General features: G+C 43.2%; 2 protein-coding genes across 7 annotated transcripts in view; both read left to right on the forward strand.

The window, feature by feature from the left end:
- The window catches only part of FAR2 (fatty acyl-CoA reductase 2), a 122,347-nt gene extending 117,584 nt beyond the window's left edge, over positions 1 to 4,763 (forward strand). For all 6 annotated transcript variants that reach the window (XM_066183636.1, XM_066183642.1, XM_066183639.1 and 3 more), the window contains exon 12: positions 225 to 4,763. In XM_066183636.1, the coding sequence (XP_066039733.1) occupies positions 225 to 387 (163 nt within the window). In that variant the 3' untranslated portion in view covers positions 388 to 4,763. The remainder of the gene's footprint in view (positions 1 to 224) is intronic.
- Positions 4,764 to 9,534: 4,771 nt separating this feature from the next.
- On the forward strand, positions 9,535 to 15,926 carry LOC136290250 (zinc finger protein 286A-like). The gene is made up of 5 exons (XM_066184628.1): positions 9,535 to 9,553; positions 9,835 to 9,907; positions 11,682 to 12,305; positions 13,747 to 13,845; positions 13,921 to 15,926. Exons 2-5 carry the CDS (start codon positions 9,835 to 9,837, stop codon positions 14,274 to 14,276), a joined length of 1,152 nt encoding a protein of 383 aa, XP_066040725.1. The 5' UTR covers positions 9,535 to 9,553; the 3' UTR covers positions 14,277 to 15,926.
- Positions 15,927 to 16,185: the final 259 nt, after the last annotated feature.

Here is a 16,185-nt window from a genome sequence, read left to right on the forward strand (position 1 = left end):
ATTGATGCTGTAAACTAACCCACTCCCCCCAAAAGAACAAAAAATCCCAGTGGCGCAGTGTTGCAACAGTGAAGACCATTTATGATCATCATGTAATTTCACAACTCTAAAGACCCAGGGCCACTTGTAAACAGGATTTATTCCTGAACTACCTGTAGGAAGTGCAGGGGGCTGGTGAGCTACTTGGTGTTTGTGTGTTTCTTGATAAGATGCCTCTTTCCCAGGCTGAGGAACATCCGATACGCGTTCAACACCACCCTCCTCGTGATCATCTGGCGCATCTTCATCGCCAGGTCGCAGATGGCTCGAAACATCTGGTACTTTGTGGTGAGCCTCTGCTACAAGTTCCTGTCCTACTTCAGGGCATCCAGCACCCTCAGGCACTGAAGGCATCCATCAGCAACCAGCCTCTTCCAGAAGGACCTCCATCTCCTCTAATCAGCAACTGTGGGCATTGGGGTCTGAAAGTAGCAGAAAAATCCACTCCCTCCAACAGCAGCTGGCATTTATTGTGCACTGTTACATGCTCACCTTTTTAATTTTAACTAATGCTTTAATACATGGTGGTCTTTCTTCCATAGGACCAGGCCAATTTTTAAAGCCATAACTGAAGCTTTAGGAACACCTCAAGCGGGGACCTCTCATCTAGAGTCTGATGTGCAAGAGTAAGGATTAACCAAAGTCATCGTCTTCCCACTTACTACTCTCTAGGCTATCTTAATCCCATCTTCTTCCTCAGAGGAGGCAAATTTAAAGCATGACCTTGGAAGACAAGGATGCCACCAGAGAAGACTCAGCCAAGGAAATTAACATGTAAGAGGTCTTCTAAAGCAGCTGTTCCTTCATTCTCATTCAGTGAAATGCTTCCTTATTAAAAGAAAAAAAAAAAAAAAAAAAGAAAAAGGAAAGATTGAACCTTTTCAGTTTTTCAGAACTTAGGAGGGGGGGAAAGATCAATCACATGAGGCCAGTTAACACACAGAACCGTTTTCAGATCTTGTCTTGTATTGCTGCTGAGGACTGATGCTTTCAAGCCACACCTGAAGACACACATAGAATTCATGCACCTGTGTTAACTCTGCTCACTCACAAGCTGCTTTTTTACAGAGAGGTCTTCTTTTCTCCCTGTGGTTAAGGATTCAGTCTGTTAAAAAATTCCTGGTCTTGCATTTATCACATTTGCTTGGAACATTTTCGGGATCTTGAAAAATGCTGTATTAACCCTGAGAATGAAGAGAAGACTTCATAAAAATTGGAAGAAGAATACAGAAACCTGTCATTATTTTTGAAGTATAGGTCTTTTTTCCTCGGCAGGAAATCTCTCTCCTTGTAGCTGAAAACCAGCCTGATACTGGGCTTTCATTACAGTTAAATCACTTTGCAGTTGATCATTTCCACTGGCAAAGAAAGTGGAAAGACACACATGGAGGAAACATCATTGGGCCTGTTCTGCTGCCACTCCTGTCAGCAGGCAGTAAAAAGTCTGAAACTTGTTTTTTTTGAGAATAGGTTAAATGTTGGATTTAATGATCTTAAAGATCTTTTCTGACCTAAGCAGCTCTGTGATTCTTTGACTTCTCTGTAAGGTCAGGCAACTGTGAAGGTAACATACTTTGCCCTGCAGTTTAGAATTTTCAGAATTTGATTTTTCAGAGTTTTAGAATTAAATTGCAGTTTAGAAAGGAAGCCAAGGACCTTCTCAATGGCTCGTGGCTGTTGGAGATCCTTGTTTCTTGTAGTGAATTATAAATTCCTGTGGGGGCAGAGAGAGAGAGCCTTCTTCCAAGTAGCAACAACAGCAACAAATTTTACTGTTGTCAGATTTTAAGAGTCAGATCTTACACCAAAATATTTTTTATTCAGATAACACCGAATAAGGACTTTTAAGATGATCAGTCTTCAATGCAGCACCCAATTTCTCTAGTCTTATGTCATGCCATCTGTCTGAAAAACTGTGACACAGTTGCTCTTTTGTGAGCTGAGTAGAGGAGAGAGTATTTACAAACCTGGCGTTCCTCAAAAATTATACTTGGTTTTGGTAGTGAAGGTAAGAGCAAATTATGACAGTGTATTTATATCTGAGCACTTCAAGCTGGTTCAGAAATCTTTCTAAAGGTTGAATTAATTAATCTTGTCCCATATTCCCCAGAGGTCTGGTTCCAAGCAATTGCCAAAGGATGCCTGCAGCAGAACCTGACCAGAAATTTGGTGTCCAGGATGGCAGGGCTCTGGCATTGCCTGCCACAGACCTCTGTGTTTGTCACACACTGCTTTTGATCTGTGCTTAAATAGGTCAAGCACCCAGTTTACAAAGATGCAAATTTCTGAAGCTCTTGCCTTGGAAATGTGCTTCCTGTAGTGAAACTGGTTGTTGAGTGTGTGTTTTGCAGCTTCAGGGCTGGAAAGGTGTCAGCACCTGGGAAACCTTGGAGCTATGTGTTCAGGGGCTGGGGACCAACGTTCTCTTGTCCTGCGCTGCCACAGCAATATTTTGGTAAAGGTTGTGGCATTGTACTTTGCTACCTGGGTGGGGCTGAGGCAGGTTGCTGCAGGGATTCCTCCAGGAAGAGTGCATTCTCTCAGTTACATAATCGGGTCGTCAGGCAGCTTGCAGTCCTCACAGGAAAGGCTAAAAACAAAGCTAACCAAAACTGTAGATCACTTCGAAGCAAACTTCCATTCAAACATAAGGAAATAATTTCAACACTTATCTTGAAAGTCTTTTTAAGTGCCTGCCTTATGGACAAAGATAAGCAACAGTAAAGGGGGTCATAAGTCTTGGGCTGTGCACATGACAGACAAAAGCTTGGGTCTCAGAAAAGTCAAAGGTACAGAGCTGCTACACCAACATCAGTCAGCTTTCCTGAGAGTAAAGTGTCCCACCTTTTATTCCCCTGCCCTACGCATGCCAGGAATTCCTCACAATATGCCTAGAGGCATTCACAGTTGTGTGCACTGTCTGTATTGTCCCCACAAGTCTGAGGTGTATTTTTTGCCCCCCTGAGCATATCCAGACCTGGTTTTCTGAACACACAAAAAGGTGCTGCACTCACAACAGTGGTGGTGTGACATTTTAAGGCTCTTCAGCGTTTTGCTGAAGGAAACAGCCGCAGAAAAGCTACTCAGCCCTGAAGAAGCAGCAGGAGTTGTTTGGGTTGGAAAAACAGAGTTGTTGCAGATGGTGTCTGCTCTTCTGGAGACCTTTCATAGCCCACACAGCATTGTCAACAGCTGGCTCCAGAGCTCTGGCCTTGCCTGGGGCAGATCAAGCTGTTAGCTTGTCTTAACACACACGTAACATGCAGGGGAACTTGAATCTTTAATCCATGTTCTTGTGGCTTGAGATGTTTCCAGCTGCTTGTCTGAAGCCCAGACAAAATTCAAAAAGTGCCAGTTGTGACTGTCATCACAGGGAGCTGGGCATACAAACTTGTTCTCACCTCGAGCAGTGGCTGATGTTTGATGATTTACTTCGTGCTCCTCAGTGGATTTGTTTGTGCTCTGAAGAAACCCAAGCCTTTGGGGGAAATACCTGAAAGAAACACTGAATATCATTTCACCATCAGCAATGGGCAGAAGCTCGCAATTAACAAGTATCCTTTTCTAATTAAACAGCGATAACAAAACAAACAAACCACAACAAATCCCTACAATTAATCTGTGTTTTAACTGCCTTTTGAATGACAACCAAAACTGTTTATCTTCAGCATGTCTGTTACTAAAAAATAAAACGTCTTACCCCTCCACCCTCCTCTGTTCCTTGTGAAGAAACAATTCTTCCACAGTAGGGAGGGAGGGGTAATAGACCCACTGATAAATCACAGGTTGTTGGCCCATTACCCACCTCCTGCAGAAATGTGTTCTTTTACATTTTCTAAGGAAACATGAGTACTTCTGCCCATGTGTACAGCTGCATCTTCCAGCACCAGACAACAGACGTGGTAAAAGCAGTGGAGCTCATCCTGAAATGCCAGGCTGTGCTTGTTTGGCGTGCCCTGTTCCACTTCAGTTCACCACCAAGTGATTAAAACACACCCTCATTTCCAGTGTAAAAGGAACCTAACCCGTAGTTGTTAATTGAGTCATTATCATGAATAAGCAACTGGGAAAAGAGGGAGGGGGGCATCCTTTTGTTTGTAAATAAGCTACAGCTTCATGGTTGAAAGCATGCTGTTGCTCTGCCAGCGTTGACGTTCTACCGCTGAAAGCAAGGATGAACTTTCAGTACAATTTTAGTACAATTGGACCCCTTATTCTAGCACAGAGCAAATAACATTCCCCAGAAGGTAAGTGGTGAACATCCCATTACATGGTGCTAAATATTGGTATGAAAGTGGTACAGATTTACTTAAAAAGAATTAAAATCCAAAAAATAAAGCGTATTTGGGGAATAATTAAAGATGTAATATCCCACTTTCCTCTATTGCTTAAATGCCAACTACGAATTGTTTTTTCAGATGAACATGAAGCCACTTACAAAAGGTTTCTTGTCCTTACATGACCCTGGCAAACGCCAGTTTATAGTAAAATATGTACTCTCCCACTGTCCAGAGTTTCTACGGTTCTATCTGCTATTTCTATCCTCTTGTTAGCTACGAGACAACTTCCTGTTATAAATCTTAATTACAGAGTTTCTAATGTTAAGGCGTAACCTTTTGAGCTCTCAAATCAGATAAAATTATCAAACCACAAATTACATGAACCTCAGCCATAAAATTGTTAATATGATGTTTATGTTATTTGAAACATTTAATAAAACAAAATATTTTAAAGCTATGGTCACTTTGCATTGCTTGGTTTGCTAGAGGAGGTGGTTACTTGCTGGCCATCGCAGTTGAGCAGAGGGGGCTTCTCCAGCACATCTGCCCACATCTGCAGCACAGCTGTTGGTGGAACGGCAGCCCCACCTACAGGAGGGAAACCCAAATTTTCAAGGCTGTGATAGACTGTTAACCCTGATAACAGAAGACTGGGAGGTCCTGCTGTGATGAGTGTCCTGTGGAAACTCACAGGGATAGGTCTGCAGCAAAGGACAATTGGGAGTAACCCAGCCAACTTCGCTGAACAACATCCCATTTTTTAAATTTTTACCCCGTTTTTTTTTAAGTGTAGAGACCTCACCTCATTTTGTTAGTTTTCTGTCAAGCAAGAGTAGATAATGTCTAGAAATTATCTCTCACTTCCTTGCAATACAGCAGATTTAAGTGAGAGGAAAAGAGACAGCATTATCATGACCCTCTCCTTAATGAAAATTATTTCCAATCCTGAAATACAGGGCATACATCAAAGATACCACTTTCATTTCTTTAGCAAATATTTCCTTAAAATATAATTTTCCATTTTTTATATGTAAATGTGATCTTCATGGAGAAAAAAAAGAATCAATTTTCCATTAAGATGCATCAATGAATTAAAGCCATCAGCAAGAAAGTTTGAATTCTTTCCAAGGAAGAGATTTTAAGGTCAACCTGCGGACTTCAATATTTAAAGGTTTTCTTCTGACATTCTAATTGCCCAGTATTATCAAGGCAAATAATCAATTAAATAAATGAGGAAATTTGCATTAATCTTCTTTTTTTAGGGGAAACAAAAATAGGGGCGGAGGAAAATGACGTAAAGTAGGACAAGTCCTTAGCTGATACGCTGTAGGTCCCACGACAGAATAAGCACCAGGTGTCAAGGGAAGGCATCCCAGCCAATTTGCAATTTTCCCTATCTCCCTCAGTTAAGGACAACTGGTGTTCAGTAAGAACTGAGCCCACAGCTCCCTCTTCCTAACTCCCAGGATGATTTGGCTGTGAAATGTGCTCCAGAACAGTGATAAATTGGATTTCTCAACTCATGCCCTACCTATGGAATGGATACCACAGCAAAGGAAGCTGAATCAAGCCAGAGCCAGGAGAGGGCCACACACTCATCTACTACTCCTGCCACAGGTGCCCTGATGATACAAATTCCTGCAGCTGCCTGCACTGCAGTCTCAGAGGTGACTTGCTCCTTCCAGGGAAGCAGCAGATAACACCCAGCCCCAGATGCAAGAGCCACAGCAAAAGTACACAGCAAAGAAATGCATCTTCTATAAATGAAGATTAGGCAAGAGGGGATCAAGGAGCTCTGGAGCTGCCAATGTGATCCATCTTTTCCCAGTTTTCCCTGATCAAGGTATGCAGAGAGCTTTGCAGAGGGCTTTCAAACAGGAATTCCCACCTCAGCTTGTGCCCTAACTTCTGTATTCCTGATTCAATTCTCACTGAAAGCTCCTCCTCTCCATCTGGGGCTCATAACCACTCTAGAGAATACAAACCGTTGAGAACCACTGGCTTGCAAATATGGATTTGAAACATTGACAAGCTTTGCTTATTTCTTTGAAGGTTTTTTCCAACATCAGTGATCCTGTGAAATGTGAGGGGTTTTCCTTATCAGAAGTGAGACAAAATTCTGAGAGAAAAGATCCCAGGCAACATCCACTGCCCCAGGGCACAAAAAGCAAGTCAAAATCCTGTTCCTCACTTCTGCTGAAAAGATGGTGAGAACTAGATAACCACCAAAAAAGAAAGGACTGTATTTCCAGAAAGCAGGTGTCTGCAGTCCCAAGAGAACCAGCAGTAAGATCCCAAGGCAGGTAAATGCCTGGAGAACAGCTTGGGGGAAGATGTGGACTAAAATGTCCTTTAAGAAACTGCTAAAGAATGTACTGTCTCCTACTCGAGAAAGGAGAAAAAAAGGTTGAGTAAATCTGACAAGCCACAAATTTCCCTACTGGTCTGAAATCATGAACAGGAATGGCACAGGAGATTACAAGTAGGTCAGATTACATAAAATAATATATTTTAAAAAACTAAATAAAAGAAAGAACAGCCAAGCAACAGAATAACTGGAACATAGAACAGTCCAAAAACATTTTATAACATTACTGACTGGAAGACAACAGGAAAAAAAATCCAACAAAAAATCTGTGTCTTTGCTGGAAAGATTAGCATAAATTACATAATAAACACAAGATCAGCATCAAAAGGGTAAGAACTCAGAGCAGGAACTCCGAGCAGACAGAGAAGGGGTTACAGACTACTTAATTTAGATTTTTTACTGTCACCTATAGGCTGGAACAAGCTGAGGTAGGCTGGTAGATATCCTGGAGAGCTCAGGAAAGATGGACAAGATTGAAGAAGACAGAGGAAATACAAGAGGACAAGAACATGGGAACTATTTTTAGTGAGCCTGACTTTAGCAGAAGAACAATACTCAGCAGTCACACAGCACTTAAAAAGGAAAAGAATAATAGTGTAGAATTCCAAAGGCAAATTATGTCACATCAAATCTTCTCTTACAATAGAGTGAGAGGCATTGTTAAAAGCAGAGGAGTTGGAGATGGCATACAGTCTGTGCTTTAAAAGGTTTTTATCTCACATGATCATTCTCACGAATAAGCTGAGGCAAGGACACTATGAAATTAATGCAAAACCTGACAGAAAATCACAATACTTATTTGCAATTCAGTGTTAACCTGGGAAAATACATTATGTGTAATGCCAGATGAGAGGGAATGCTGAATGCTGGGATAGAGAGTAGGCTCTTTAAAACCTTCACCTCAAGGTGGGAAGGCTGTGAGCAGTGCAGGGGACAGGGCTAGTTAGAACTGAGAATATTCCTGTTAAATTGAAACCCAAGGCTCCTACTTAAGTTAGTGAAAATGATATCTTTCAAATTAAAAATACTTGCACGGACATCTAATATGGACTTGTCTAATTTGAGATACAGTCTTGAAAGGATTTTATATAAATGAATATTATTAATTTACCAAACTCAAGAATTTAAAATGATAAGCTGCCATAGCAATGTGTTGTAACCTACTCATGTATTATAACAGGCTTATTTATTACTTACACACTATTTTTGCATGAAGAGGCACTGCTTTCTTCAGTGAACTTGAGGGATGAATGAGAAAACTCTTCACAATCTTTTTTGCACCTCTATTACCTGGTGGTCTTACAAGCTATCATGCCATACAGTTCAAGCTCTGGTGGGCCAAGAAAATAATTCATTTCTTAATTAATTTTTCTATGACACTCATCACTTCCGTATCTATAGGCCAGATTCATTTAGATAGTGGGACTATTAATCCTTTCACCAACTTCCAATATGTTGAAGTTAGTTAATCCAGGCTTCCATTTTTCCCTGCAGGGAAGAACAGACCTTGCTAGAATGTGATTTATTAGGATGCTGCATAAAGGTCTATTGACAACCAACAGCATCTAATGCATCTATATCATGGGCTATGAAATCCAGGGAAAATAATTGTGTTTTATTGCAAAATACTGGCTGTTACTGTGGATGGGATACCTCTATCCTCCAAAGCACACAACTGCAGAAAGGGAAAAGCTCAACCAATGAGCAGCACCTGAGACTGCCATAAAACAAGGTCACACCATCAAATCACAGAATATCCTGGTTTGGGAGGGACCCGCAAGGATCATGGAGTCCAGCTCTTCCCAAACCAAAAGTAATCCTGACAAATAAGGGGAAGTTGCCTGAAAGCCAGAAGTTAAGCAAAATAATCACCTTAGTTCAGAGCAGCACCAAGGAGTGGCTGCTACTGAAAGCACATGGGACTTAAAACTGTGCCCTCAGCTGCAGGATATCGCTGTCAAAGAGCTGCACCATGGCCCTGGTGTGTGCATGAACAGACAGAAGGTCTGGAAGGAGCAGCCATGATCCCACAGGGCAGAAAAGGGCTGGCACAGTGAAGGCTTCTGGAACTGGGAAATACATACTGTGAGTCCCTCCACAATCCTTTATTAACAACTGCAATGAGCCAAAAGGACAAAACTGGAAAGCCAGCACTGGCCCAGAGGTCTTGTTGCCTTAGGAGTTTGTTATTTTTAAGAGTCCCCAGGATGTGTTAATACCCAGATATTTGATGTTCCCTTAACAAATTTAGAGCACCTCTCCAGTGAGAAAACACTGAGAGAATTGGGATTGTTCAGCTTGGGGGAGAGAAGCTATGGGGTGACCTCATTGTGGCCTTCCAGTGAAGGGAACCTACAGGAAAGATGCAGAGAGACTCTTGACAAGGGCCCGGAGTGACAGGATAAGGGGGAATGGCTTCACACTGACAGAGAGTAGGGTTAGGTTGGCTATTGGGAAGAAATTGTTCCCTGTGAGGGTGGTGGGGCCCTGGCACAGGTTGCCCAGAGCACCTGTGGCTGCTCCATCCCTGGAAGTGTCCAAGGCCGGGTTGGATGGGGCTCTGAGCAAGCTGGGCTAGTGGAAGGTGTCCCTGCCCATGGCAGGGGGACTGGAATGAGATGGCCTTTAATGTCCCTTCTAACTCAAGCCGTTCCCTGTTTCTCGGATGATGAAACTCACTCCGGGCAGGAGCGCCGGGATGTGCCGGGAAGAGCCGGCGGCACCGGGGAGCAGCCGCAGCGGGGCCGGGGCGAAGCGAAGGGCGCGCAGGGCAGGGAGGCGAGCGGGGCCCGGAGCCGGGCAGGCTCGGGAGAGGGCGGAGCGGCCCCGCGGGAGGGATTAAGGCTGGCCGGAAACACGAGGGCAGGTGAGGAGGCTGAGGCGGGCCCGCAGCACGAGGGATGGTCGGCGCTTCCCAGGGAGACTCAGTGTGGGAAAAGGCGCTTCTTATCACGCTGGTCTCTGGGTGAAGCTCACGACTCACCCGGCTTCACGTCTTTGCGGAGGGCTGCCCTCTCTGTCCCCGGGGGGCTCAGTAGCACGGGCAGGTTTGCTGCTCCTAGGCCGGGGGCTGCCAAAGTCCGCCTTCCCCCATCTGCTCCCGTCCGCTGGAAAAGGTTCCCCACTCCTTGTCCTCTCCTCTTCCAGATGGAGCCAGCGTTGGAGTCCGTACTTTCCAGTCTTCAGAGCCCCAGGAGGAGTGATGGTGGAGGACATCCAGGTGAGTTGTAAGCTCTTGCTAGTTAAATCCTGCAGGGCAGTGTGGTGCCGGCATTCCATCCCCGGGATGCCATGGGGTTCCCCCCTGGGATGCCACGCTAGGCCGAGGCAAGGCTGCAGGGGCTCTTTGGGTTTTTTTCTGCTGGGGTTTTCCAGCACCTCTTCTAAAGCAAGACAATACAGTTCATTAGGAGCCAAGGGCAGCCAGCACACTTCCCTTTTCCGGGGTTTCTCACAGGTGAGGAGGGTCTAAGGGAGTTGTGGAGCTGCATCCAAAGTGTGTTAGTGCCCAGCCCTGGGTGTGGGTGGGAATGGAGGGTTCTGTGGTTCCCTGTCACTGTCAGGGACCTGCAAGGCTCTCGGGGAACAGTCAGCCTTGTGGTGATAGCATGAGGGATGAGTGCTCCTGCCAGAGAGAGCCTTCTTCATCTCTCTGGGAGAAAGCTCCCTCTTGGGTGTAATTCCTTGACGTAAGAGAGAGGAGTCCCTCTCTCAGCAAGTTTGCCTATTTTATTACTGCTATTTAGCTGTTGGTACCCGTGTCCATGCAAACAGAGCATTTTGCCTCTTCAAAGACACGTTACTTATGAATTTTGTTCCATTGTATCATAGAGGTAGGACTGAAATTGCCCTGCAGAGTTTTATCTTGAATGTAGAAAGCCTGGTTTGGTTTTTAGTGGATTAAACAAACTTTTTTTGTGTTAAATGTGTGAGTATTATTTTAGTGCTAGATCAAAGATGCTAATTGCTAAAGCGTCTGCTTGAATTAATAGTAAACACCTGAAGTTGCTTGCAACAATCAACCTTGGTTAAGTATTTATTAGGTGATCCTTATAATTCTGTTAATACTGAACAGCTGTAAATATAAGATCTACCATCTGAATATGATACCTAGAGCTTACTGTGGGGTGTATGATGGTGCATATACCCTTGTGAAATAAACGGTGCATTCTTTAGAAAAGAAGGGGACACGTTTTAATATTTCTGGTGAGTTTCTTCAGAATGCAATTTATTTAGCTTGTCATATTAAAGAAAGTAAATATTATGTTTAGGTCTAGCTATGAAAAGAGATTGTAATAGTTAATTGGGAATTAGCAGATTTTTTTAATCAGTAAAGTGCCCTTTGACTTCTGATGCATAAATATACAGATCCTTATAATCCTTACAAGTGTTGTTGTGATGGAGAAAAAAAAAACCCTGGTGTGCCAACCTACCAAAGACATAATTTCACTTTTTTTTTTTTTTTTTTTTTGGTAAATATGAACTGGCACAAGTGAGAAACAACCTAAATCTCCCTGCTAGTCTTGCCTACTGAAGGTTACATGGGCTCTTTCGTGCTGAAAGATCCCCACCCAAATACCCAGCTTTGAAACAGTGTGTTAATGATAATTTAGCAGGCTGGAAAGCTTTAGAGCTAAGCTTGCAGGAACAAATAGCTGAAAGTAGATATTTGGGATGGGTGAGATGCTTCAACATATTCCTTTCCTTCCTTCCTCTTGGCAGTCTTCATTTTGCCATTCTCTGAAGGGAAGAAGTACGAGGAAGTGGGGAGAGGAAGGAAGAGAAGAGGAACATTCCTTCCCTTTCTCTTCTTCCCTTTGGCACTTTTTTCCCCCCTTCTTGTCTCAGTCTTTAGAATTTCCATTCCTCTTTGGGAAAAGGGAATCTGGTGGAAGCTGAAGGTAGGCCTAAGAGATTGAGTTATTTTACAAGGAGCAGCTTTTCTACCTCAGGGAAAGAGGAGTGTTATTGAGACGGGTCTCTTACTCCATCAGGAGACTGTGTTTTGGGGGACAGTGAGAAGAAGGGCTTCCCTGAAGAGCTTAAGCAGGAAGAACTGCCTCAGGTGTGTGAAGCCCAGAGCCCAGAGCAAGGAGCAGCCTGTGATGATTCCCCTCATCAAAAAACAGACTCCAGGAAGGTCATCCTCAACACTGATGGCCACAAGCTGCACGGGGAAGAGAAACCCTTCAAGTGTCCAGAATGCGGGACAGGCTTCAAGGGGCACTGCAGGCTCCTGACCCACCTGCAAATCCACACGAGAGAAAAGCTATTTGTGTGTGCAGAATGTGGGAAGAGCTTCAGCAGGAAGGCCAACCTGGTGATTCACCAGAGAGTCCATACAGGGGAGAGTCCATACAAGTGCAAGGAATGTGAGAAAACCTTCAGCCGTGCCTCGAGCCTCCTTGCTCACCACAAAACGCATCTGAAAAAGAAAACCTTTTCCTGCACCATCTGCAGAAAGAACTTCAGTAGGAACACAGCTCTGCTGCGGCATCAGAAAGTCCATATAGATGAGAAGCCCTGTAGGCATTCAGAGCATGGAAATAGCTTCGGTGTGAGCTCAGACTTCATCAGACACCAACACCTGGGAGAGAGACCCAGTGAACACATGGCAGGTAACTGAATTAAGTTGTGTTTATTTCATGTTATACAGAATCTCAGGGGATATATGAAATATTCTGGTCTCTGTTTCCTCCTAAACAATTTTCCCTCTTTGCTCTGGATATGAGTGTTGGGAGTTGATTGATTTGGTTTTGATACTTCCCCCCCCCCCCCCCCCCCCCCCCCATCTCTGCATTTATCTCTGCCATCTGAGGAAGTTACTTGAAAAAGCTGAAGTTGAAATTTAGGTGTTACCATGGAGGTTGCCTGTGCCTGGCATCTTAGGCTCCCCAGAGCTCTCACATCCCATTAATAATAAAGATCTCACTAATTCCTGCTTCATAGTGTTGCCTGATGACTAGCCTTAGATCTTTAGAAGTGCTCAGCCATCAAAATGCTAAGCTTAGGGAGATGCAAGGAATTTTGACTTGCAAAAGGCTGTAAAAAGTGCTTTGGTCATCTCAAGCAGCTAATTTTTGTTATATATGGATATTGGATCCTAGATTTTGTTGTCTGCAGTGGGATATTCTTAGCACAGGCTGTCAGACAAAGGGATTGTTTCAAGTGGAGAGTTTTTTGGATTTTGGAATATTTTGTGTTGTAGTAATGACCTGAAACTCAGGGATAAAAACTGGCATTGTGGAGTGTTTTTCCCTGTTGTTGTACCTTTACCTGGGTAGTCCCTTTATCCTTGGTCAAAAATGTTTTAAGTTTTCAGCTTGGGTCTTGCCGAGACACCCACAGAATTGTTGTGGGTGTTGGCATGAGAAGCAGGTGTTTTGTGTGTGAGGTTTTTCTTTGGGTTTTGTGGTTGGTTTGTTTGGAGTTGTTTTACTTGTTTTTGTTTGTTTGTTTCTTCTGGAGGGGGGAAAAGAAGAGCCTTTCACCTTTACAATGGGAGTAATGATGAAATTGTAAGTTTGTGATAGAATCACAAAAGTGAATTCTTAATGAAGGGTTTGAGGCCTCTCAGTCCATAGATACAGAGAAGTGGCCTAGAAACCCTAAGAACTGAACCTTATGCTCCTGAAGCTTGTATTCTTTCTTCATGGCTTTTACAAGATGAGCTTATAATTTCTGAAGAAGTCTCATTTTTGCCCTGTCAGTTGGACACTGAGTAGTATCAGATTAGTCTATCACTGTATCTGCATCTAAATAAAGCATGCAAGTACAAACCTATTTGTACTAAATCTCAGCTGCCCTTTTCCTTAACAGATTCCTTGCTCCAGATTTGTTTCCTCCTTTCCCTTTCCTCACCGCCCCCCCCCAAAAAAAAAACAACCCACCAAAACCCCTGTATCTGCCTATTCTTTGGTTTTGCTTTAGTTTGGACCACTGTGTGACTTGAATGAAGTTTGAATTTTAAGATGAGAGTGAGAGGAAGGGTTGTTGCTGAGCTGCCACGTTTGGAATACGGACCTTGCAATTCTTGACTTGGCAGTGTCTTCCTTTTAGATGCAAACCGACCTGAATTTACATCTCTGCGTCAGAAAGAAGAGCAAAAGTGTGCAAAGGAAAGTGGGAGGGATCACTGGAATCTTGTTTCTGAAGAGTGTAAGTATAAAAAGACTTATAAACTGCCTCATGTGTTTACATAGCAGGCATTAACATTCGCTTCTCTTTGTACAGTGAAGAAAATGAGGGAAAATATGGATATGCTTCTCCTGAATCAGCAAAGTCAGCTGCAGGTGCTTCAGGAAATTCAGAAGCAACTGAATACACTGCTCCCAGCCAATGCTCTCCTGAATTCCAATGTTTATAGCTTAGGACTCCTGCTAGGACAGCAGGCAGCTGCTGCAGCATCCATTTCTTGCCCCCTTCTTAATCCCAGCAGTCTCCTCTCCTGTAAAGGTTCCAGTGCATTATCCCTTTCATCTGCCTCTGGAGCTCTGCCAGCACCTCAGCTCCCAGTCTCTCAAGATCCTGTGGCTTCTGCAGCTTGCTCAGCATTGTGCTGTGAATGTGTCCAGTGTAAACATGTGTGACTGTTCTGGACTGTTTTGTCACTTGGGGCAGGTGACTTCTGGGCTGTGGTGTTGCAGTTGTTGTACCTGTGAAGGTGCTGACTGCACACTCAGATGCATCAGCAAGCAGCAGTTGATCAAATCCGTGCCCTGTAGCCTGCAGGGATTTTGGCTGGGAATGACCTTTGTCGAGGCAGCTCAAGAGATCGTTATCACTGGGGTGCAGTGAAGTACAACATTCATACACAAGATAATGCATCAAACTTGAGTGTATTTTTTACCTGATATGTCTTTCAGCATGTACTTGGGTGATTGTACCTCTCCTAATGAGTTGAAACTAATGATAAAGTCCTCAGGGATGATTTAAGTATCTCCTGTTAAGTCTGATTTATGTAGAGGGAAGCAACATGCTCATGTAAAGATGTTCAGTTTAACAGCATCCCTATTCCCAGTGTCTGCTTGCAAAAGTTTCCTTCCTTTAGGAAGTCTTTAAATTAGCTGTCCTTGACTTAGCTGATTCTCAGGCCAGCAGCACTGCTGAAAATAGAAAACAAATACTTTCTGCTTTTTGTTTGAAAAACAACCCACCCCCCCAAAAAAAAACCCCCAAAAAACCCAAAACCTGAAAACACAAACCAAAAATCCCTCAACAAAATACTACATTTCAAGTGTACCTTACTTACCAAGAGTTCATGAGGAAAAGCCAAGTGGGTTTATAGGGCACTTGTTCTTTTGTTCAAAGGTGAACTCAGTTGAGCCTGGGTTTAGGTGCTCTTGTCATATCCTGTTTGGACTATTACATGGTTTTGGCTGTTATGTACTAATTTGGGGTAGGAGTAGGGTAGATAATGAACACTGAGAGGCTCAAGTGTTACATCTTGTGAAAACAGAAGAGGAAACAATTTTTTTTTCTTTGTTTTTCTTTTTTTTTTTTTTTTCTTCTTCCTGTAGGACTCAGACATTGGGCCTGTCAGGGTTGGAAAGTGCAGTTTTAAGACATGTTGGTCTGGTCTACCTTGTTCCATCAGTGGCAGACTTGGGGCAGTCTCAGAACCTTTAAGCTTCAAAAGTGCGAAAAAAGCTCCTTTACCTTTGAATTAGGATAAAGAAACTTTGGGGCGTGTACCTTTGCCAAAAAATCTTTCTCTTGAACTGATGCTGTGTTTGTGCATGGTTGGTTTTGTGGTTTGTAGTTGTGTTTTTTATGTTACCTTGTTAAAAGGATGCACTCCTAGTAATTAATAAAATAAAGTTTAGATTTTAGGAATGGGAAACACTGGTTCTCTTAACAAGTCTTCTTGTTGACAGAATGTCACATTCTGTCCCAAAGCTAAAACTGGGACCAGGTATGTCAGTTCTGCTGTGTGACTAGACTGTGAAAATCACACCCTCGTTTCTACTGTGTGGCATTTTGGATTAGTCTTAACTCATCAGGATATTAATTTAAGCCAAATTAAGAGGCCTTAAAAGACATCCTTTCAATGTGATCTTGTGCTGGTATCTTTGACCTCTAATTTCTATCAGTAGAGCATTTCAGAATCCTGTGCCTCCAGGCTTCAGTAAGAGTTGCTACTGTTCCATGGAAACTCAGGGGTATTGTTCATAACTTTTTATGGTGTTTGTCACTCTGCATAAAGCAGAATCCCTCATTAAATCAATGGCTAAAGTCTATATTTCAGTTGGATTTATGGTGTTCATTATTAAAATGTTCCACATCTGTTAGGAATGAATCTTTAGTGAGTTTTTGTCCTTCCTAAAAATTTTATGTAGAGGTGGCCCCTGGGAGTCCAAGGCCAGCCAGAGCTGTTGGTCCTGGCAGCTTTTGTCTGGGTTTTCCCTTTCTCTGCTGATCACAAATCTGGAGATGTCCTGGCTCCATTTTCTTCTCTTTGAATTATAATAATAACAACAGAATGGTACAAGTATAAGA

The sequence above is a fragment of the Chamaea fasciata genome, unplaced genomic scaffold, assembly GCF_029207755.1.
Source record: "Chamaea fasciata isolate MVZ Bird 193981 ecotype frontalis unplaced genomic scaffold, bChaFas1.0.hap1 SCAF_5, whole genome shotgun sequence".
Classification (NCBI taxonomy): Eukaryota; Metazoa; Chordata; class Aves; order Passeriformes; family Sylviidae; genus Chamaea; species Chamaea fasciata.

What these genes read in the sequence shown, in the direction of transcription:
- LOC136290250 (XM_066184628.1), top strand. Translation starts at nt 9,835, where the DNA reads ATGGAGCCAGCGTTGGAGTCCGTACTTTCCAGTCTTCAGAGCCCCAGG. An exon ending in TGATGGTGGAGGACATCCAG is followed by an intron (nt 9,908 to 11,681) that starts GTGAGTTGTAAG and finishes TTACTCCATCAG; the next exon opens with GAGACTGTGTTTTGGGGGAC. An exon ending in GAATCTTGTTTCTGAAGAGT is followed by an intron (nt 13,846 to 13,920) that starts GTAAGTATAAAA and finishes CTCTTTGTACAG; the next exon opens with TGAAGAAAATGAGGGAAAAT.